The sequence below is a fragment of the Grus americana genome, chromosome 11 (genome assembly GCF_028858705.1).
Source record: "Grus americana isolate bGruAme1 chromosome 11, bGruAme1.mat, whole genome shotgun sequence".
Taxonomy (NCBI): Eukaryota; Metazoa; Chordata; class Aves; order Gruiformes; family Gruidae; genus Grus; species Grus americana.
Window position 1 is genome coordinate 13,177,896 of NC_072862.1, and position 23,336 is coordinate 13,201,231.

A 23,336-nucleotide genomic window follows, 5' to 3' on the forward strand; every position below is an offset into this window, starting at 1 on the left:
CAGGGTCAGCTGCGAGACACCTACATGGGGAGGAGGCTGAAGGACCCAGTGTCCGTGCCAAAACTGAAGCCCTCTCAGTTTCTTACAGCACCTGCTGTCCAGTTCATAAAGGAAACGTAAGGGATTAATTACAAAGGTAGGATTGGAACCCCCAAACGATATCAGACTTGGGGTCTGTTTGCAGCTATATGGGGTTTTCCAGCTGTGTGGAAATAGGATCAGCCTGCGGATCCAGAAACCTCAGTGTCTGAGGTCTGTGCGTGGCGGGGGCTTTGCGTACTCCACAAGCCTGCAAACATCTAGACTTGCTTCCAGTAAGGAAGCTCGGGGAAACTTTTGCTTCTCCCATCAAGGTATCTACACGTGCCTGGCACTGATTCCTTACCGTCAAGAGGCTGAACACTTGTAACGTGAGGGTTCAGTGGGGATCGCAGATTTAGCAGGTATCACATATGCGTGCGAGTGCAGGGGCCATTTTGGAGGTGGTGCTGTGTTGTTGCTATGAATTTTCTTTTCTGTGGGTAGGGACATACCCAGATATTTGCTTGGCAGTGATTGAAATTGAAACTGGGGAAATTTATGGGGAAGGCTGGATTCGAACAGTAACTAATGGAATGCTGATGTCAAGTTATAAGGGTTTACAACTTGCAATTTATTTTAATTTCACTGCTAAGTGACAGGGATACTAAAGCTTTCATACACTAGCATTTGCTCGCCAAATGGATACATACTTCAGAATTTTATGTAAATATTAGCAATCAGAGTTCACAATCTTTTCTGTTGTAAAAATGCAAATAGAGCCTAGTTTGCACCAAGTTATTGAATTACATTTCTTTTAATTGTGATACAGTGCAATTTACGCTGTATGATACAATTGTTCCAGAAAGTAAGCCTTTCCTATACTTGCCAGTACGTTTAGATAAATGCAAAAAAAGAAACCTCTAGGACCTTTGCCAGGCTGCTTAGAGAGCTACTGAAATACACTTTAGAAATACATTTTCCTTCTGCTGGCATCTGTCATTGGATATATAAAAAACTTGTGCATCCTCCTTCTGTGAATGAGCACTTTGCCATTTCAATTAGTTTTGATATGTAAGAAAAATGATCTGCACATGTGAACTGTAAAATAAATGGGCTCTGTATGTATATATTTAGCTTCTATTCTTCTCATGCAATTAATGCATGTAATTGGCTCAGACTGGGATTTGTTTGTGAACAGAGCCACATGCATTTTCTACTTAAATCGTGGGATTCTTTTGACTGACTTCACTGAGCTTTGAATCAGAGGAAGATTAAGGTCAGGTGAAGGCATATTTGAAAAGATGGCCCACAGGGTCTTTCATTTTCAGCTGCTTTGATTTTTTTTCATGAATCTATAACAGTTTAAAGAAAAAAAAAAAAAGCCTGGTATTTGCTGAGATAGGATCAATATTAATCCAATCCCACATCTAGGCCTCTGTCTTGGCAGTAAACGGAGCTCAAACTGTCAAATCTTTCCAGAATCATAAACTACCCAAAGGCTTTGAAAACTGATCAAAGCATCTTCAGGTCTCCGATGGTCAAATGTGCTCCCAAACACAGTTTCTGAAGCTTTGCAGACTGTTTAAAATCTCACTGTTAGGTGTGAAGCTTCTCCTAACCCAAAAAGCCTTGTTAAGTCCCATTTTATTTTTATTTTAAATTAAGAGCAACGAAATGAGTAAGAAAACAAATAAGGTACTGCAGAAAGGACAGGCCGTGTCCGTAGCAGTCTGACTGGAGATGATTCCAGTCTCTGCTGGCACTGGGATGCTTACAGCAGCAGGGATGCAGTGATGCCACAACTGTCTATGTCTATAGCAGCGGCTTGTAGGTCAGCAGCCTGTCCTTCTGCACCGAGAGCCTCCTTTTACACCACTTCCAGACTGTAACCGGCTAAGACAGCTCCTGTGAGCATGCCCAGCAGCACGCGTCCCAGCAGGAGCTGGCCCGTACTTGGATATCATGAGAGCTCAGACTGCCTCGACTCAGGCAGTATCAGATGGCATGTGAAAATCAACAAGGGGCCACGGGGACTGAGGGAGAAAAACAGTTAAAACCTCTCAGAAGGATTGTCATACTTTATCTTATATAGGCCAATGACATAATTTGATTTGTAGTATTCACAGTCTCAAAACCTCAAGATTCCTCCTTCCCTGCCAGCAATAAATCAATTCGGATCACCTGAAAGCGCTCCTGCTCAGGGGCTGATCCTGGGAGATCGATAGGGCTGAGCGAGGAGAGTTCTTGCTCTGACTCGGAGATCACGTCATCTGGCAAACCTTTTAAAACTGTCTAAGCAATTTAAGGCTTAAGTTTTACCTTTAAAAGTAATGCAGATGCTTCAGTTCCTAAATTGCACAGGGAGTTTAAGCAGAACTTGGACTTTTATCTTAATTAGATTCCTTGGAAAAACTGAAAATCCTAAATCTCTGAGTAACGAGCAACTGACAGAATATGGAAAACTTCAGAAAAGGTGCCCTGGCTGCTAGTAGTTATGGTGATAGTTGAGACACATCCAAACGCTAAATGTCTAATTGCCACAGAGAACCAGTTATTAGAGACACTTACCTGTATGCCCTCTCAAACCACATAGACATAAATTTCCTAAAAAGAATTGGAGGTTCTCCCACTTAATGCTCTGCCACAAGTTTGCATATTTTATTGGGACAGAATGGATGAAATTGATTCAAGAAATATCTAAGTCAAAGCAAGAAAGTAAGTGTTCACTGAAACTGAGTTTTCTGCACAGAACAGAAATGCTTCCCAGTCTGACCACCAGTAACTATTCTTTGAATCTGCTTTTTCAGCCAGTTGGGCATCTAACTTATGTTGATTTAGTCAGTTGGTTTCATCACAATTTGTCCCTAATGATATCGTGTAGGACCATATCAGTAATTTCACTCAAGACAAAGTATCTAATTTATCCCCTATTATCCCTGAAAAAATGAAGACAATTAGATTGGATTGACACAATTTGTTCCTGATAAATAGGTGCTATAGCTGCTTTTATCACCTTATTACCCTCTAACTTCTTATAATTCAATCAGGTAATAATTTCTTCCAGCATCTTTCCAGGTATCAGAATTAAGAGACCAATTCCTATTATCCTATAGATATAGGAACACCTATAATTCCCTGGAAGCTTCCTTTCTATATCTTATTCTTATTTCATCTTTTCCTTATATCAAGATTAGCATTATTCTTTGCCCTTCTCGAGCACTGCACGGTTTAAAATCTTGATCTTAAATGCCAGCACAGCCTTCATAATTAAACCCCGAGATTATAACGTTATTATCATCTGGGTACTGATTTCTGCCTCGCTGTGGCTGTCAGCCAAATGTCATAATGCATACAATTAACAGATTTGCTTCTCAGCTTACTGATAACAAAGGAAGCACAAATAATTCATAGGCAGAGGCACCGGTTCTTTGATGTGACTGAACTCTGATCCTTTCAGCACCTGAAGGGAGGCAGGCTGAAGAGAGAGCAGCCTCATTAAAGCAAAGAAGGGGAAAGAAAAAAAAAAAAGCGCAGAGGAGGAAGAGGAAGATGCAGGAGGTGCCCCCTGCCCCATGCTGGGTGCTGTGACCTCTTCTGGGCCAGGTCCCGCTGCTCCCACCCTCCCACCACGGCGCAGGAAAGAGGAGATTCCTTGGGACTGGGGGAAAAGACAAGAAAAAATCTATGTCCCGGACACAAATACAGACAAAATAATGTCTCTAATTACAAGGTAGTTGGGTTTTTTCCCCAGAGGTTAAGGGAAATTCCTGGTGAGATACTTCCATCTGGTTTACAGTCCCTTTGCGCTGGGGCAGTTCAAAGAGGCTGCAGTGTAACGGAGAATTGAGGACAGCGTTTATTTATAGTTTGATAGCCTCATAAAAGCTGTAGAGCTGAGCTCACAGCAGTGCGCTTATTTATGTTTTGAACTGCTCATGCAGCACCCTACTGCCTTGCAAAACGTATGCTGTACCTCCTGCATAAAATTATATGTGACTCTTCATAAGGTTCATGACACAAAGGGAAAAAAAAAAAGTGACATTAGACTAACAAAGCAGCTGATATAAAAATAAAAGTAGCAACCAGAACTGGAGGAAAATTAACAGCACGGCTCTGAAATAAAGTAAAATCAAATGAAGATTTGCACCTGAATCCATTTTTCCCAATAGAAGAAAAAAATATCCAAAAATTCTGAACAAGGCACTAACTCTGATTTCAGCTCCTGGTGACATTACAAAGGATTTGAGCCTTGCACTGGAGGTTTTATAATGACAACCCAGCCTCTGGCACAATCTCAGCATAGTGTCTCACTGCAAATTATATTTGTATCACATTTATCCTTTCTTTTAATATCAATGTTCCATCTTTTTCCTGTGTAACCCAGAGGGGAAAGAAAAGCAGCACCATTTCATTATTACCCTTTAATAGTCTTTCCTGTGATATAAAGGAGAATATTAATATCCTTCCAATGACCTCACCTAAACACTGCTAAAAGCCAGGAGGGGAGTGACAAGTTTGTAGCTAATGCACAGGGATGAATTTCTGAAGTTAATGAAAGGATTTCACCCCTGGGTTTTAATCCTGTTTTCTTTTTAACCTTTTAGCTTCAGTTTCCTCAGCTGTAGGATGGAGAAAGTAGACTTGCATACACGCATGATTTTATTGAGTACAGTTCAGTCAGGAGCTTGGTGAGCTATCAAAGCAAGGAGATGAAGGTGCATTCTTAGGAGGAAAGGCAAATACTGTCTTCTTGAAAGCGTAAGGTAACCAAGCCCTGCCTATGGCTCTGCCTGGGGAAGCAGCGTTGCTCTGCGGACCTCAGGAGGTGGGTGAAGAGGAGGTTGGAGGGTTGCAGGCGGTGCAGACCCCTTGCACAACTCAGCCCAGGGATGAGGTGATGGTTGGGTGTGGACCAGCTCCAGGAGAGGGCTGTCCGTAGCTCTGCTGCTGCTCCAGGGGAGGATGCCCTGAGCCCACCCACCAGCTCTGTGGGTGGCAGAGAAGACCACCCCACACTGGGTGCAGATGGACGGTACCCTCCGTCATCTGGGTGGTGGGTGTAGGATTTATCCATCAGATAATTTGTGCCTAAAGTAGCACATAAATGGCATGAGCTACGTTGCGCTATAAGATCCCTATTGCTAACGTCTTTATAATGAAAGAGGAGAAAACGGCTGTGAGCGTGTTGTGCCAGATACTCTCATCACTGTTCAATGAACAGATAAAATTCACAAATCTGCTGCACAGTGCAATCAAAGACAAAGTGTTGCTCTTAAGAAAGCTAAATTAACAGTGAAAGAAAACTTAAAGGTGACCAGCAAAGGAAGTGAAATCATAACTCAGTTCTACACACTGCTTCCTCCTGATCTGTACAAAAGTCTGGGAAGGATGATGATGATTAATCATCTCACTTGTTCTTCACATTAGAAATGCACATTTTGTCCATTATGGAAAAGCCAGAGGATGTATGAAGCTCTGATGTCACAAAAGAGAAAGGAGAGAAGTTGATCATTTTGGAGGAAAAACGCTGGTTAGTCAGATTGCTAAATGGCATTGTGGTCTTGTTGGTAGTTATTAACACTTTGATCAAGTTAGAGAGTGGACGACCTGGTTAAAGACATGACTGCTCATCTGCTTAAGATGTGTATACTTATAATGCATGATATTTGAGATATGTTATGGTTCCCTTCTCAAAATGCAGTGAAGATCGAATATTACAAGGTGATAAAATAGCACAAGGGGAAAACAATAAACTGGTCATCTAACTATCATGTAGGATTAAAAAAAGGAACAATTTCTGTCTCAAAAAAGGCTTCTACTGACTGTAAAGATTGCTCTAGAGGCATTCGATGTAGGATTAAGACATACATTTTCTCAAATGCAGTATTTAATTTCAATGTAGCCAGCAAAAAAAAAAAAAAAAAAATTTCTAGATTTTGGAAATACCATTGCTTTATTTTTTGTACTAAACTTACTGCCTTTGATTGATTTTTAAAAGCACCAGAAGAAGAGCTCAGAGCTTGGCCCACATTCAGACTATGAAGTTAATGTTTTGTCTTCCAAATCCATTTTTAAAATCTGGTAATAACCCAGATTCATTTCTCAGATGTGTTGCTTCTAGTTCCAGATTTGGAATATTGAAAGAATTGATAAAATCAAGGAAATGCTAGTCTTTGAGCATGCCTGGCTTTTTATTTAGCATTTAAAGTGAAGAATCTATATAATTTGCTAAAACAGAATGATGACTACTTCCAAAAACAACCGAACAGCTAGAAGAGTAGGTCTGAGATTGATAATATAGCTGCATATTTCCTTTTCACCTGGGAAATAACTATAATATTTTAAAAATTCCATCTATCTAGATCTGTAGAGAAATCTGGACTCTTTGTGAAAATGCCTTTAGGTGGATTTCAAAGAATTTCATATACTCGTTTTTTATGTTGATGCATATTTCTTTCATGAAACTAAGACTACTCTTTGTGCTTTCATCATTTGAGAAAGCCCGTTCAATCTGTCATAGGAGACCCTGATCCTGCAAATACTTAAGCTGGTGAGGAATGTTACTCATTTGAATAGTCCCATTAAGCAATTCATAGCATGTTTACAATGTGTTTCAAACATGGGTATACCACGACTTTAGGACTTGTCTGCGTATTGGTGGTTCATGACATGAGTCCTTAATGCATTTCCACAACAGAACTGTTTCATTACCACATTAGAGACAAACACTGTGTTAAGGTCTGGAATCCCTCAAGTGATGGGGAAACATCACTCTCCAACTGACAGCTCTACCACGGTACCTCACGGTCTGCCCCTTGCTGATCTGAAAGCCAGAGAGGTTCAGTGAAAGGCCCCCTCCAAAAACCAGGACCATGAAGTTCCTTCTGTTTTCCTCATGAATAAAACTAGAGGGAGTATGTGAGTAATTACAATTTAATTAAAAATCCCACTTGAGCTTACAGTAAGTGGAACCAAAACTCTGTGAATCTGCAGCACTTAAACAGCACTTGAAAGCTGTTACTAATCCTTTATGTGTCCCAAAACAAACCAGTAGCAACTCTGTAGAAACCACTGACCTACACTTTGGTGTGAAAGAGTAAAGAATCTGGCCAATTGGACCGAGTTGCTTCCTGCCAATTCTACCACCGTACTTCAGGGGTGGAAGCTGTCTCTGCCCACAACATTGACTTGACTCTCTCAGCTTGAAGCCTGGGGAGAAAACTACTGGTAAAGTGGGGCGCGATGGGGCAGAGGAAAATCCATTGGTAGAGTAATGAGGCAGCAGCTCCCTCACCGCTTTGCAAGGGCGTAAGCACAGGGCTTTGGAATCAAAACCGTTCTGCAAGCTGGTAGCCAAGTCTGGCGGTAAGGCAGAGCATTAGACATCCACACATCCACTCACGCCTCTGTAAAATGCCGGTGAACTGGGCTGTAGTAGTGGCTTTATTTCCCACCTGCTTTGCAAAGGAGTGGATTACTGTAAAAACTAATGAGAGAAGCAAGGCTAATGTCTTCCCATTTTAATTTTTTTTTAGTCTTGTAAAACCCTTTCCAAAGGGGAAAGTCTGCTTAGGCAGAACTCCTAGTTTGAGGGGAGCTGTGAGCGCTGAAAAGGCACGACTCCATTGTAGCTGTCTAACCTAAGGGGCTGTTGAAAATATAAGGTACTTTCAGCGTCTAAAGAAGGACTAATGTCCTTCAGGTGCATGTGAGAGACAAAACTCGAATAGCCAAGGGACTAAGGGCCTGACCTGGAGTCTATTAAAGTCAGTGGAAACTTTTCCCTCGATTTTAATAGGCTCAGGTTCACCAAAGGAGGGAGAAGGCAGCTGGAAAAGACTGTTTTGAAGGCAAGTCCGTAATTTTCTTTCACTAATCACAAAACTTGTGGAGCAATTATTGATGATAATATGAAGTGTCAATTTTTATTTTATTTTGTCTTGGAGTTCTTGACCCTGATACCTCACCATAATTTTACATGCTTTTTATGCATTCCTGATTTATATCACACCCTATAGAATGACTAGCTTTAGATATTAACAGAAATATTAATTTGCCCAATAATTTGTTCTTATTGGACAATGTTATGCTTCTACCTCTAGAAACATTCCTGATGAAGACCTTGAATTCTGAGGAGATTTAAAAACAGTTTGGAGATCAGCCATGGATCACAAGTCTGAGGAGAAAAGAAAGCAGCGCCATAGCTTGACTTTATTGGAAGAAGTAAAGAGAATGAAAGAATCCACAGAGATAATTGATGTTGTTCTAGTTGCAGAAGGTGAGAGATTCCCCTGCCATAAGGTGGTGCTGGCTGCCTTCAGCCCCTATTTCAAAGCCATGTTTACCTGTGGCTTGGTGGAATGCACGCAAAGAGAAGTGGTACTGTATGACATCTCTGCAGAGAGCATCTCCGTAATACTCGGTTACATGTACAGCGCAGATTTGCACCTCACTAACCAGAATGTGCAGACTGTTGCACTTGCTGCATATTTCATGCAGATGGAAGATGTTTTCAGTGTGTGTCAGCAGTACATGATGGACCATATGGATGCTTCCAACTGTGTGGGCATCTACTACTTTGCAAACCACATTGGGGCAGAAGATTTATCTGATCAAGCAAGGAAATACTTATATCAGCATTTTGCTGAGGTGAGCTTACAGGAAGAAATATTAGAGATTGAATTCCAGCAGCTGTTGACTCTCATAAAATCAGATGATCTGAATATTTCCAGGGAGGAGAGCATTTTAGACCTCGTCATTAGATGGGTCAAGCACAGCAGAAAGTCACGTGTAGAGCACCTTATAGAGCTCCTGAAGCAAGTGAGACTGGTACTTGTCAGCCCTTCCTTTCTCGTGGAAGCCCGCAAAAGGAACACAATGATCCTGTGCAATTCAGAATGCAATGAAATGTTTGAGGAAGCCCTGAAAACCATCAAACTATCCAACCACCCTTCTCTGAGCCTGCGATACGGCATGGAGACTACCGATCTCTTACTCTGCATCGGCAACAATTCTCTCGGCATTAGGTCAAGACATGGTAGCTATGCAGATGCCAGTTTTTGTTATGCTCCTGCGACACAAAAGACTTACTTCATTTCCTCTCCAAAGTATGGAGAGGGTTTAGGATGTGTTTGCACTGGTGTTGTCACTGAGAAAAATGATATTATTGTGGCAGGCGAGGCAAGTGCCGTCAAAATGTCTAGACAAAAGACCAGGAACATCGAAATTTATAGGTACGTACCCTCTGTCAGAAAATCAGAAATGCACCCATTTTAAAGAAAACCAGATATTGTCTGGATTAAAGATAAAATTAAAAAATGGTGACAGCATTTTCAAATCCAGATGCCTAAATTTAAGGAAGTAAATTCATACTGAGGCAGATGAAGTGGCCTCCTTTTCAGCAGTGCTGAGCTCTCGATCTCCCCACTAATTTCAGTGGAAACTGTGATTCAGCAGCACATGCAGAAATAAGGGAGTCCTTACCTTAACTGGAGTCAAATGCCTTTGAAAGGATGCCTAGGATTCCTCATACTAAAAAAGCTTCATCTTGCAAACATTGGGCTCAATTTTATAACTTCTCAGTGAAGGAGAAAGCTCCTCTTGTCGTTGTACCATTGTCTGAATAAACATTGACAATGAAGGGGGTAACGTTTCAAAACAAGCTGATGGGACCTCAGGAAACCAGGGTACTTACAACTTTGCATTTTCCTACAGATACCACCAGCGAGGAAACCAGTTTTGGCACAGCCTGTGCACCACTCAGCTCCGTGAACTCTACGCATTGGGCACTATACATAACGATCTCTATGTAATAGGAGGGCAAATGAAAGTGAAAAATCAGTATGTGGTCACAAACTGTGTGGAGAAGTATTCCATGGAGCAAGGCACCTGGAGAAGCACGGCGCCTCTTCCAGTACCATTAGCCTGCCATGTGGTGGTGACGGTGAAGAATAAGCTCTACGTGCTGGGTGGCTGGACACCACAGGTGAAGAAATGTGCCCGTTATTTTGTTTTGTTTCTTTACTAACGAGCAGAGCTATGCTTGGTTTATCTGATGTGTAATTTTGTGGTGCTTCTTCCATAGGAAAAGTACATAAGTGATAACAGAAGAATAAATTGCTTGCATTCCTCTGATTAAACATCTTTTCTAGGAAAACCAAACAGGGCGAAGAGGAGTAATATCCATCTTAGGACATCCTCGCTGTAAATACCAACTTCAGGCAGGGCGGCTATTTCATAGAGATGTCCACAGTGAGCAAGAGTTTAAAATACATCTCCTGTGTCAACATGGGCTCCATTTTAAATAGCTACTGGGTTAAACACCTTATTTTTGCGAAAAAAGTTGAAATAACTAGGATGATATTTACTTCTTATTTGGCACTTTTTGCCATGACAGGCTGTGAAAAATAGATTAACTTCAGCCTTTCTTTATATACCATCCTCTTTATTTTCCTACGTATCAGTAAATAATGGTATTTAAATCATACAGGGGCCATTAACCGAGCCTTGTCTTCAAAAAACGTTTACAAAGGTAAATATCAGGGACAGATTTATATCTGAAATTTAAAGTTCACCTCGATTTCTCAGGAAACTTTCTTGGTTAACTAAAGTTCATTTATTTGATTTTCATTATATTCTATTTTAAATGAAAAGTCAAAGCATTAACCAATGCCTTTATTTGTTTCAGTTGCATTACTTGGCCATGTAAAGTTTCAATGGGAATTTTCAGCAGGGCCACAGATACCATATTCAATAGGACAGGGAATATACAAAGCTATACTGCAAGGAAGATGGATCTCAGGAACAGTGCTTGCTCTCTCCAGTTGCTGCCAGTGTGAAAGATCTTTTTTAAGATCGTAGCCCGTTCTTATTTACTGCTCAGTGCAGTTTAAATTTCAGCATTCAAGATAAAGCCCCACATTTACTTGACAACGAAGTAGAGCACCTGTAATCCTTATTGCCGACAGCAGTATGTTCAGACTGTCATCGCATCTTGCTGGCTTGTGTTCTCTTCAAATAAATTACTGTTAGAAGTATTTAAAAGTGAGATGCATTCAGCAAACAAGATTTCCACCTCTTTGGATATTTTGAGTGCAGGAGTCCCCAAAGGAGACAACAGAAAGATCGGAGAGTATTTCTGGTACTGAAACAACTGAGCAAGGCTACCTTGCTGTTTAAAGAATTAAAATATGAAAGCACTTAATGTAGAAACAATCTGTCTGTAAAAACACTTGAACTGAAAGATACGTTATATCACAAAGAATGATGTTCAGGTCAGACGACCAGTTTCGTCTTTCTTAATAGTTCTCCAGAACAGATTGTAAGGGGGAAAGTGGCTTAGAAGCACAAGTCAGGAATATTGAACCAAGAATGATTTCAAAAACAATACAGGCGATTCCGAAACACCTGAAGGGGACACCTGCCGACCAGTACTATCAGTAACAATATGCAGGAGTCCGAGTTTATATAGAGAGAGGCTTGGGATGAGCAGATTAACAGTAATTGATTAAAAACCACAGCTTTGTAAGATTAGGGCATACCTGAACAGATCAGAACAAATTAGCTAAAGCTCTCAAAAAAAGTGCTTCAAGACCAGCACTGCGGAGCGCTGAATTCTTCTGGCACTGTATGTCTCCCACACTCCCCTGTCAGATGCAGTGATCGTATACGTGGGGCTACCGCAGCTGCACTGTGAAAGCAAATTAGTTCGTCGAGGCAGGAGTTGTCCCTATGCTCGAACAGCACTGAATGTTCTGTCAATCCTGAACAAATACTAAGGACGCAGCATTGATAGAGTGCTGTAAATGCATGTGTCCATTACAGGACAGAGATAAATACATGTTCCCTTCCCACTCGGCCTTTGCAATTGAAACAAGACAAGACAAAGTCAAGCCAGGACATAAAATGACAGCTTAGGAGGGCAAGGGCTCGACTCACTGCAGCATTGCTCCAGCTCAGCGTTGCTCTAGCCTCACTGATGCCAGCGGAGTCAAAAACCCAAGCGACTCCAGCCTTAGTTACTGGGGACTCTTAAAATGGAAGAAAGTGTTTGGTGAGGCTAAGAGGAAGATTTCAGACCTTTGAGATGGAGAGGTGGGCTGCTGGATGTAGCAGTAGGCTTATATTCGAGGGTGTTGTACCCAGCAAACATAATCCGAGCTCCCCGCATCAAACGAGACGGGCAGAGAAAAGGGAAGAAGATTAGAAAGAATAAGAGGAGTAGGAGTGAGTACAAAAAGAGTATTATGGCAGCAAAGATATAGCGGGGGGTTAGGAGCTTATTATGAAAACTATTGAAGGAGAAGTTACAGCAGTTGAACAACGTTACCCTGGTCAGGCTGACTAAATAAACGTGCAAATGACTTGAGAAGAAGTTACGTATCTACGCAGGCCTGAGAAAGGCCAGCAAAGTACCTCGCTGACACTCACGGTATAGTCTGAGTAACAGTGGGAATAGAGTTCAACCTTTAGCGGGAAGAAAAAAATGTCAGCTATGGTTTTCCCTCTATTATTATTAGGATTTTACAGCAGCCTAGTGAAAGAGGTACGTTCTGCCAGAGCCAGGACCATGAATGTATTGTTATTACCCAAATCCTTAGCTTTATTGCCGCAGAATGTAAATGCCCTCTTATCCATTTGCCTTCCACAGCGTACTCCCAGCCACAAGTCATGGGTACCGTTAAACCCTAGTGAGTATGAATCACTTTGCAGCTATAATTGATGTGTTTATGTTATTTATCTGCTCAGCTGTCTGCTGTGATTAATTGCACGCAGGCGTGTGCAGAGGGCTCCAAATGTTGTATGTATATGGCTGTCATATTTCATACAGATGGATCTGCCTGACGATGAGCCGGATCGATTAAGTAACAGAACGTTTCGGTACGACCCGGGCCAAGACAAATGGACAGAAGGCGCGCCAATGAAGTACTCTAAATACCGCTTCAGCACAGCCGTAGTCAACAGCGAGATTTATGTCTTGGGTAAGAGGAAACAGATTTTTAAGAGATAACACCATGACTTTTTCTTCTTTCCAGCAATTTGCCTCTGCGAAGTGCAATATCTCACCCTTTGCTGTGTACCGTAGGACAAAGTATGTTGGACTGAATGGATAGTATTTGTCTAGAGCTATTTTTTTTCTCCATGTAATTTCTTCCTTCCTTAATTCATGTAGGTTAAATTAAGTGGATGTTTAGTGCTCTGGATTAACAGAACAAAGATACTTTGCTTTTTAAACTACTTTTCTTTGGAGTACCAGTGTGTGCTATAAGTAATAAAGAAATTTAAAAGATGGGTAGAGAAACCTTGTTAGCACCACTTCTCAGGTGAGCAGTGAAAAGCTAAAGAACGTACCCAGCACCATGAAGGAATGGCACAGGGGAAAAGAGAATTCAGATCTCCCAGTCAAAACCAACGTGATTTGTGGATTTTAATAAAATTCAACGAATCAGTCTCTTCCACTCACCTCAACACAGTGCATTTTTTGGAAAATCTAAATCTTTTGTTTGTCATGTTTTGATGGAATTTTTTTTTTTTGGTCAAAATACTGTTTTGAAACAAAAATTTAAAAAAATCCATCAAGCAAGGGATTTTTCTGAGGAGAAAATGATGATGTAAGGCAGGGAAAGGCAGATGAAGAAGGGAGGCATTGGGACCATACATAATGATATGGGAAAAAAGTTGAAGGGGCATCTTGGAAGGAGAATAGGAGCCAGAAAGGTGACCAAAGGAAGTAGAGAAGGATTATAGATAGGTGTATAAATGGAAAGTACTTGAAGTGGTGAAAAAACTTCATACAGTCAGTTAATCCACGGGTGGGCTGTGGGTTATTCATGCCCTTCCATTTGCCCGTGGTCCTGTGGGCAGGGTCAGACATGAAGAAGGTAGCAATCACATCAGGACCTGAGGACCTTTCAATCCCTTCTGCTTCAAACTACTCCTGCTTACAAGGATATCAAAGTGAACACAATAAATACGGTCCGATCAACTTAATACACCTCCTGTATAAGGGGTGTCCTGGTTTTGTCTGGGTTGTTATCTACCATGGATAAAAGAGAGTTTGTTCCTGGCACATAATACAGAAAGCGTTTTGCAGGGGGTGTATCTAAAATAGATAGGCGTCTTTGAAAATAGAAGAGGAAAATGGCTTTAATGCTGCACTTGTCTTCTTTTAGGGAAACTTCTTTCTCTTAAGTGGCTTGAGACAGGCCCATAGTCACAACCAGGAGAAAGGGTGAAAGAAGCCCGTATGGAAAAGAGAGTTTCGCAAACAGAAAATAATTTCTTTATTGTCAAAGGTTACTGATAGAGAACGTCAGTATGCTGTTAAATAACGAGAGTGTTGACTGCCCAGCTTGAAAGGTACTTTGAAAACGTGGAAATGCCATCCTTTGTAAAAGGTTAAATATATATAATTATTTATACTGACACTGATGCTGTAATAGGGCAGCAGAAGCAGCTGTAATAGTGGGGAAGAGAAAGGCTGTATTCATGCGTTTCAGTAAGAAGTGCTCTGAGATCAAGACCACAAATGCTGTGATGACAGAAGAGAGTCAGGAAGGAAAAAAAAAAGGAGCCGCCTTGGGATGTATGTGATAAAACAAATTGACAGTCTTCTTCACAGCAAGCCTGACACTGAGACAAGGAAAAGGAGTGGCTAATAAGGAAAACTGCATCCATTTTCTTCCCTCAAGATCTCACAAAGCAAGAAGCATATCTGAGTGATTACAGTAATGAAGGGTACAGCTTGAACACAAAGCACAGTATTAAATCTGAAAAGCGCCTGTTTAAATGGCATTGAGGAAAGTTCATGGTCTCACAGACCTTCACAAGCATTTTGCTAACATAAAAAAATAAAAAGCATCGTTTTGTTATGTATAGCTGCCAGTGCTGCAGTATTCAGGGAGCTGAACATTGACTTGAATTCTTTCTTACATACTAGCCAGTACCAATAATTTTTTTTGGTGAGAAAATCTTTGCTAGCAATCAGATGGGCACATGAGCCAGAACAGGCTCTCGTTCTGTCTCCATCGCTGTGTTGGTTCACACACCCTCCCATGAGCAGTCCCTGTTCGAGCAGTCCTAAGGGAACCAACGCACGTAACCCTGAGATTAACACTCGCTGGACCCTGCGCTGGACCCTTCACTCTTCCCACTAAATGTAACTAAACATACGTAAAGGCAGTGTTTGTTCTCAGTCTTGACAGCGTGAATCTGGGGTAATTTCACTGTAATGAACAAACTTGCTTGTGATTTATACCAAAGGGAACTGAGCTCACCCGCTGCTCCAGGGAGTAGATTTTTGAGAAAGATTGTGCTATATTCACCATTGTGTTTCTGAGCCTGCCTCCATTCTGATGCTCCGTCCACTCAAGGTGTAACTGCAGTGAGCGTAGACACAACTGAGTTACCATCAGGTAACATGAATATCCATTGCAGGGAAGACATTTTGACCTAGGTCTGGGTTTTTTTCACAAACTCCTGATTATTTATTTTCATAAACGTAGAGAGGACTTTAATGTCCATAAATCTGTAACATTGGGTTGAAACAGGCCAACGGGCACAAAAGCTATCAGAGGCAGATGAAATAATGTAAATGCAGATACAGAACACACATGTAGCGAGGGTAATTGCATAAGTCTTGTTTCCTTAGGAAATCAAATAATATTAGAAGTAATTTTTTAATTGAAAGGCAAACCTGACACTGAGCCAAAAATGATTTTTCAACAAATTCTACCTTTGAATATGCTGGTTTAAATGCACATTTAACAGCATGGATGGAAATGAAGATTTATCTGTTAAATTGAGAAGACAATGTGGTTGGAAAATGTTAACCATCACGGTCTGAAAACTCTGTGGAAAAGATTAAAGCATTTTCCAAGACGTTTCAAAATGATGAAGCAATTTCCAAATGAATTCTGTTTGGAAACAGTGATACAGTCACTGATATTGGCATCTTATCCTGCTGATATCACACATGGCCTCATCTCCGGCTGTAAACTCACACTCGCCAACTGTAATTAAAACCTCGCACAGAAAAGCTACATTCCACGGTTCCATTTGTGGTGACAAGTTCTTGTTACCTGGTGAGTTCTCAGGCTTATGGGCTGTGAGGTGGGTACAGTTCTCCTTTGGAAACAATTGCGACGGAAACCCCGGCCAGGTGAACGGGTGATTCATGGCATTGAAAAGAAGACAGCGAAAGCGTTCTTAATCTGGCTGATGTGGTACTTGGTCATGCAGATGACATTGAGGAGTGAATGGGAATGGAAGGAACAGAGGTTGATGCTGACAGACCAAAGAATAGCAACTGGCACGAGGATGGTAAGACCATTGCAGGCTGTTCAAAGCTGTGGATCCCTCAGACATCACCCTGCTTCACAAGGAATGGGGGGCACTGTGGGGGTCTAGAAAGATGCTGTCGAGGGCAATTTATGCAAAAAGACACATTCGGAAGAGTATCACAGCTCATAGGATGTCCTCATGTTGTGACCTCAGGCATAATGACTAAGCTTTTGTGCTACAGATGAGAGACTTTTGTGGAGTCTCTGCCATTGCCTTTATACCCCTTCTCACTCGAAACGGGGGTTCCCCATGGTGAAGTGTATGTGTGCAGAACTTGGACATCTAACAGGATGCCATGGAGCCCCAGTCGCGGGACACTCAGGGAAGGGGCAATTCAGAAGCATGCTTGATGTCAATGCTTGGATTCCCACAACCATCACCCGCTTTTCATATCATATTTGTGCCTTATGTGGTGCGCTGTCTCCATGGGCTTCCTGCAGTCTGCACCCGTCTAAGAAGATCCACTGGGGGCTGCTGGGGGCAAAGGAAGGAGAAGGAGGGAGGCAAGGTGGAAGCAGGTAAATGCAAGTTATCTTCTGTATGCCACAAGGACCAAGCCCTGCTTCCCAGAAATAAAACATGAAATAAAGAAATATGTAGCTCTGGCTGGATACATAAAGTAGGGTTGCAGAGAAATGAGATTTCTTTCAACCTGCTCTTGAAAACAAAATGCTTAAATGAAGTTTGTCAGCTCCTTCAGACAGGATCTCTCTCTTCCTGTACAGTTCATACAGGTGTCAGCACGTTCAGGATTAGGTGGGACTCTAGAGCATGAGTGAAAAATCACTGCACTAAAAGTCGATCCTCTCTAATGTCTCTGATGTGTGAATGCAATTTCTGTCAGAAATATGAAGCAAAAAGCATAGATGGAGCGCTAGCTTTGAATAAGATGCAGTAGCAGACTCTTTGATATACAAGTCTAATTTTTGCTCTCATCCATGTAGGTGTAAATCTGTAGTAAGGAGTCTGCTGATCTCAGTTGTGTTGTGTCAGACTCACTTTGTTCTAACCCAGATCAGAATCTGACGCTTAGCCTTTGAAGCGTTAATTTCTGAAAAGTCCTTTTGGCACAGAACAGAGAGTGCAGTCACTGTCCAAGAACTCTTCCCAGCCTAACTGCCAGCTCCAGCATGTAAAACCCTAATGACTTAAATGGAATTATTCTAGAGTCACACTGATGGAAGGAAAATGAGAAATAGATTAGAGTTTTTGGTCTGAGTAATGGCATTATTCAGGAACCTGTACCATGTGTCTTAATCAGCAATCCTGCAAGATAAATGTCTGTTTGTTGTGTAATGTTCCTAGAAAATCTTACACTATTTATACAGTGTACATAATCCTCATAAGTAAATGAACAGCATTTCCTAAGGCTCAAAATCCTTTCTCCTATTCATCCCATTTGACTGGTCTTAGCTCTTTCTCTCCATATTTTCCCAGGAACATAACTATATTCGTTGGAAAGCCCAAGAAAGAGCAGTATTGTGTTCTTAATGACAGAGGCAATTGAAATACTGTTGGAAGAAAACCAGATGGGAGGGCTCTATTTAAGGTCATGCATTTTAATCTCTTGCTTAAAAAAATATCCTTTCCAGCTAAGTCTCTGAAAACTCATTACAGCCAACAGGCAAATTAGGAAAATTTATCCAAATGAATCCATGTGAATGCCATATTCATTAGCTTATGTTAAAACACATTCAGTAGGACTATTGTCTCTGAAATACAGGTCACTGGTGAAAAATGTTGTATCACCATGACAGCTTTAACCATGTGTTGCCTTTATGTTATATAATTCCTGCTTTAGAAATAAGAACATATAGAAGGACTTAAATGAGAAATCCTATTAGGGAAGATTTAGGAATCAAAGAATTTTTGTTTATCCTCCTTAGCCTGGCATCCCACCTTTTACAACTTGTTTTTTTCCCCCTCAGTTCTTGCTGAGAGCTTCTTTTAAAAGTTTTAAGCAGTTAAATGAGGCTCAATTAAATACTGAATGTCTCTATCATAAAATACTTATTTGAATATGTACTTTGGGGTCTCTCTGGAAAGGAAAACTTGTGCAGGAGGGTCTGGAAGGAGATATTTTAGCTTTCATGCTTGAGTATTAAACGTGCATATGAAGAACATCTTCCAAAATAAACATGTCTATTTATAAATATGCCTTGGACTTTTGACAAGCAGCATATTATGGGCCTGATTCTGCTCTGTTATACCTGTGCAACACCCTCCGGAGCGCCTGTGTACAGGGAGGAACAAAAAAGGCAAAAATGTGGTCTGATAGATGGGATCAGAAATACTCCCTACTCACTTAAGGATGATCAGAGGAAATGAGAACAAGGCGTTACAGGAGAAGAGAACGAGCTGGAACTGAAGTGTTGACCATCTTTAGGAAGACAATCACCTGTTTTTTCAGCCCTGCTTCTAGTCAATCTTTTGCCCTCATGTCTTCTACAAACTGCATTACCTCATCTGCTATGCTGTGTTAGTTGTTAGTAAAGAATGACAGTGCTTCTCAGTTTCATCTTTGGAAGTGCCTGCCAGGGCTAGCTTTATTGCTCCCTAATTTCTCTGAGAAACCAGCTACACAGCCCTGCTTTGCAGAGTGAGAGCGCACCGTAAGTGCTGAGACTCCTCAGCTTGAGTGCTGTTAAAGAGTGATGAAGGGAAATGTTACATAAGAGATTAGCGTTATTAAATCCACTGTGCATTCCAGAGATCAATTTAATAGTGAATTATTTTACGGGAGGCAAAGCTTAGATTTCACTTGCGTATTGGAGAATTACTCCATTTCCCAGACTCCTTTCATAAAAATTCAAAGAGGGACTAGTAAGAATACATGTTGCTCACTATTGTGATCTGAGGACTTAATTATACGATAAAGAATTACAGGGTCAGTGCCCTGAGGGCACTAATAGGTCTTGATCACCCTGACCAGCATCACCTGGGGGCTCCACCCACACCCCCTGCCCATAGGTCCAGAAGCATCATTTAAACACAGGCCTGAGACATCAGCCCCTTCTTGTTACCTGGCTTTTGCCTGATAACTGCTGGTAGGACCCTCTGCAATCTCCCGCCTTTGGTTCTGCGGAGCTGCGCCCTGACGGTGAGCTCATTACCTTGGTCATCTTTCCTTTGGGAGCAGCTCTGCTCTTGTTGCTCCCTGATATACTGCCCTGGCTGAAAGACTGTAGCTCATGTCTAATTTCAGCCGTCTGTTACTGGGAGAACCAAATTAAATGCTATGCAGTCTGATGTTCAGATGTCACCATCACCCTGTCCCTCTCAATGGAGTATGTAAGCTGTTTTCAGTCCTATCTGGAATACCAACTGCTCTGTAGGTGTTATTTTGGTCAGCTGCTCTGTCTGTGCAATGAGCAGTCTAGGCTTGGATTTGGGCGGGGGGGGGGGTTCCTGGGGCGGGTGTGTGTGGAGAAAATGTCCTTGTTGGACTCAGCTGCCTGGCAGATTTAGTTGCATAAGAGCTTGGTGTGGATGAGAATTGGAAATGCAATTGCTTTACACCGCTGCCTGCTTTTACAAGTATCAGTGATGTGGGTGAAGTCACTGCGTATGTGTAGGTAGGAATGCTCCCCATCTCTTGAAACTCAACTGCATGTCAGTCTCACTCCTATAGATATATATAGATGTATCCAAGGCACTTATTTCCTTTGCACCTGCTGAACTAATTATCACCAGTGACTCTTTACCACCTCACTGCTGTTACAGATTATAGAATTGTAGAATTGTTTAGGTTGGAAAAGACCTTTAAGATCATCAAGTCCAACCATTAACCTAACGGTGCCAAGTCCACCACTAAACCATGTTCCTAAGCACCACATCTACATGTCCTTTAAATACTTCCAGGGATTTGGACTCCACCACTTCCCTGGGCAGCCTGTTCCAATGATTGACAATCTTTTCAGTGAAGATTTTTTCCTAATATCTCATCTCAACCTCCCCTGGCACAACTTGAGGCCATTTCCTCTTGTTCTATTGCTTGTTATTTGGGAGAAAAGACCATCACCAACCTGGCTACAACCTCCTTTCAGGTAGTTGTAGAGAGCAATAAGGTCTCCCCTCAGCCTCCTTTTCTCCATGCTAAACAACCCCAGTTCCCTCAGCCACTCCTCATAGCACCTGTGCTCTAGATCCTTCACCAGCTTCATTGCTCTTCTTTGGACATGCTCCAGCACCTCAATGTTTTTGTTGTAGTGAGGGGGCCTAAACTCAAGGTGCTGCTTCACCAGAGCCGAGTACAGGGGGACAATCACTTCCCTGCTCCTGCTGGCCACACTATTCCTGATACAAGCCAGGATGCTGTTGGCCTTCTTGGCCACATAGGCACACTGCTGGCTCGTATTCAGCCAGCTGTCCATCAATACCCTCAGGTCCTGTTCCACCGGGCAGCCTTCCAGCCACTCTTCCCCAAGCCTGTAGTGTTGAATGGGGTTGTTCTGACCCAAGTGCAGGACCTGGCACTGTGCCTTGTTGAACCTCATACAGTTGGCCTTTGCCCATGGATCCAGCCTGTCCAGATCCCTCTGTAGAGCCTTCCTACCCTCCAGCAGATCAACATTCCTGCCCAATTTGGTGTCATCTTGAACTTAGTGAGGGTGCACTTGATCCCCTTATCCAGATCATTGATAAAGATATTAGAGAACTGGCCCCAGTACTGAGCCCTGAGGAACACCACTTGGGACTGGCCACCAATGGGATTTAATTCCATTAACCACAACTCTTTGGGCCCAGCCATCCAGTTTTTTTACCCAGTGAAGAGTACACCTGTCCAAGCTGTGAGCAGCCACTTTCTGCAGGAGAATGCTGTGGGAAATGGTGTCAAAGTGCTGGAGGAGTGTTCTGTTATTAGAGCTGATGTGACTCAAATTGCATTCAGTCTTCTCAGATGAGGATGGTATAATGGGGAGGCAGCTGACTTCAGCCAAAGCAATATGTTTTGTCTTCGGCCAGCTACGAGCAGTGTGTGGGTATAGCAAGGCACAGAACTGTACCTCATTGAAATTCTGAAGACGTGCTAATCACATCACCTACCCTGCTTTGCCTTCTTGCATCGAAGGCTTGTCTTCTCTATCCTGATTTCTTAATAAAGATCATGTATTTTATTTATATATTTATTTTACTAATGGAGCTTCATGTTAAATTTAAAGTCCATTAGAACCACTGCTTACAGAATGCCCTTGAAAGTATGTTTGATTGCAGAATCATCCAAGCGTGATATGGAAAGCTCTCAAGCATTAATGGGTTTGGGAACACAAAGGTGGCTTCACTGGCTTTTTTTAGTCCTTCAGTGGCATATGAAATATCTCCTAGGGAAAGCACATAATGTAAAAAGCCTAATGTGTTGAAAGGATGTATTTGTAAGGGGTGGGGTGGGGGAAGACTGAGTTTTGAGATTAAATCCTCTTGTGCGATGAATGTGAAAATGACAGAAATGCTCAGAACTCCCAGTGAGAAATGCATCTCCCCCTGCACAAAGGACATATAATTGGGCTTTATGCAGAGAACTAAGCCAGGTGGTGTTGAATTCACCCTCTCTGTTTGTGACGAGATAGGTGAGTGTGGCTTAATGAAGGACCCTTCCCAGCATCCAGTCCAGGCATGGAAACAGTAATTGCTGCCCTTCTTCACACCTGTCGGGACTCCTGGCAGGCTGCAACCACAGCATGTGTGTTTTAATGACCTCATCTATAGTTCTGGGTGGTTTAAGGTACAGTCATGAGTGCAGATCCATGCACTGCTGGCAGGTCACTTGGCACAAGAGTCCCCCTCAAATGACCTACAACCCTCTGCCCTGTTTGCTGTGCTCTGCCTTAGCCCCTTTGAGGTTACCCCCACTTCATGCAGAGGCTCCTGTAGGAGCAGAGATGAACTTGGTTGTTCAGCTGCTCTACCCAGAGAACATGAAATAAAGACAATCTTCATGGTCTTAACTGTAATTCCATGTGTCTCCACTTGCACTCCTAATGGTTTCATAAATCCAAATGAAGAAGGCAGTGGGACGGGATGATCTGGAGTTGTGAGTGACGGAGCACAAAGCAGCCTGAATTGCCTGACACAGCAAGTTTCGTTTTTTTTTTTTTTTTTTTCCCCTGCCAATTTGAAGTCTTGCATGGTATACACATTGCAGATGATGGATAGCCTGATTAAAGAGAGATGCCTCCATTTGGTTGCAGATGTGAATTGATTTAAGTTTGAGAACTACTTTTGTTGATTTGTGTATTTGGCTTTTTGGGAAGAGGCCTGAGACATAAGTCTCCACAGAGGAAAAAGAGTATTGTCTCACTGGAGTATTTCTCAAATACCGCATCTGGAACACAGCAAAACAGTGCTGGTAGAGTCTAATATCCTCAGATTCCTTTGTTAGCAATATTTCAGTCTTAGCATTGCTTTAGAAGAAGAGATTGAAATTCTTGATTTCTTGTTTTTCAGAATACTATTTTTCTAAGCTTGAAAATTAAACTTTACTCCCCTCTGATTTTTTCTTTTCATTTTCTATTTGCTGAGAACTTAGCTTTGCCCTTGTAAATTGAACATGAAATTGGATTTACCAGAAATGGCTGTGGAGGGTGTAAATAAAAAGGAGTTATTTTGTACCTTCAGGACTGTCTCTGATAATGAAGGATTAAAGGAGCTTAAATTTAAGTTGCTTAAACTATCCAATGAATGTTTCATAAATGCTTGAAAATGTGGTAGCTCTTAAACTTTTGAAAAATGCCCCAATGGGTCACGAAAGATTACTTCTCTAATAAGTATACAGGAAAAATATTTGGAGGTGGATCATGCGGGTTGGCAGCTGAATGTCTTCATTAACTGGTAATGGTCATGATTTTTTGCAAAAAGTCATTGACTGTATCAGTTTTGTACCTGATTTTGTTCTTTCTGAAGTTACTATGCCCCACAGTCACTCAATTTTGAAAATGACAATAAAAATGCCCTAAGAAAGAAACAGTAATTATGCT

General features: G+C 41.8%; 2 protein-coding genes across 4 annotated transcripts in view; one reads left to right on the forward strand and one right to left on the reverse strand.

Moving 5' to 3' along the window:
* Positions 1–23,336, reverse strand: part of MGLL (monoglyceride lipase) — a 107,701-nt gene that overhangs the window by 81,696 nt on the left and 2,669 nt on the right. The gene's annotated exons all lie outside the window — the stretch shown is intronic.
* KBTBD12 (kelch repeat and BTB domain containing 12) overlaps positions 1–23,336 on the forward strand; it is a 40,953-nt gene that overhangs the window by 294 nt on the left and 17,323 nt on the right. For both annotated transcript variants that reach the window (XR_008578843.1, XM_054838494.1), the window contains exons 2-4: positions 8,124–9,254; positions 9,736–10,006; positions 12,851–13,001. Coding sequence is in view for 1 of the 2 variants with exons in the window: in XM_054838494.1 (XP_054694469.1) it covers positions 8,185–9,254; positions 9,736–10,006; positions 12,851–13,001 (1,492 nt within the window). In the remaining variant the exon portion in view is untranslated. The remainder of the gene's footprint in view (positions 1–8,123; positions 9,255–9,735; positions 10,007–12,850; positions 13,002–23,336) is intronic.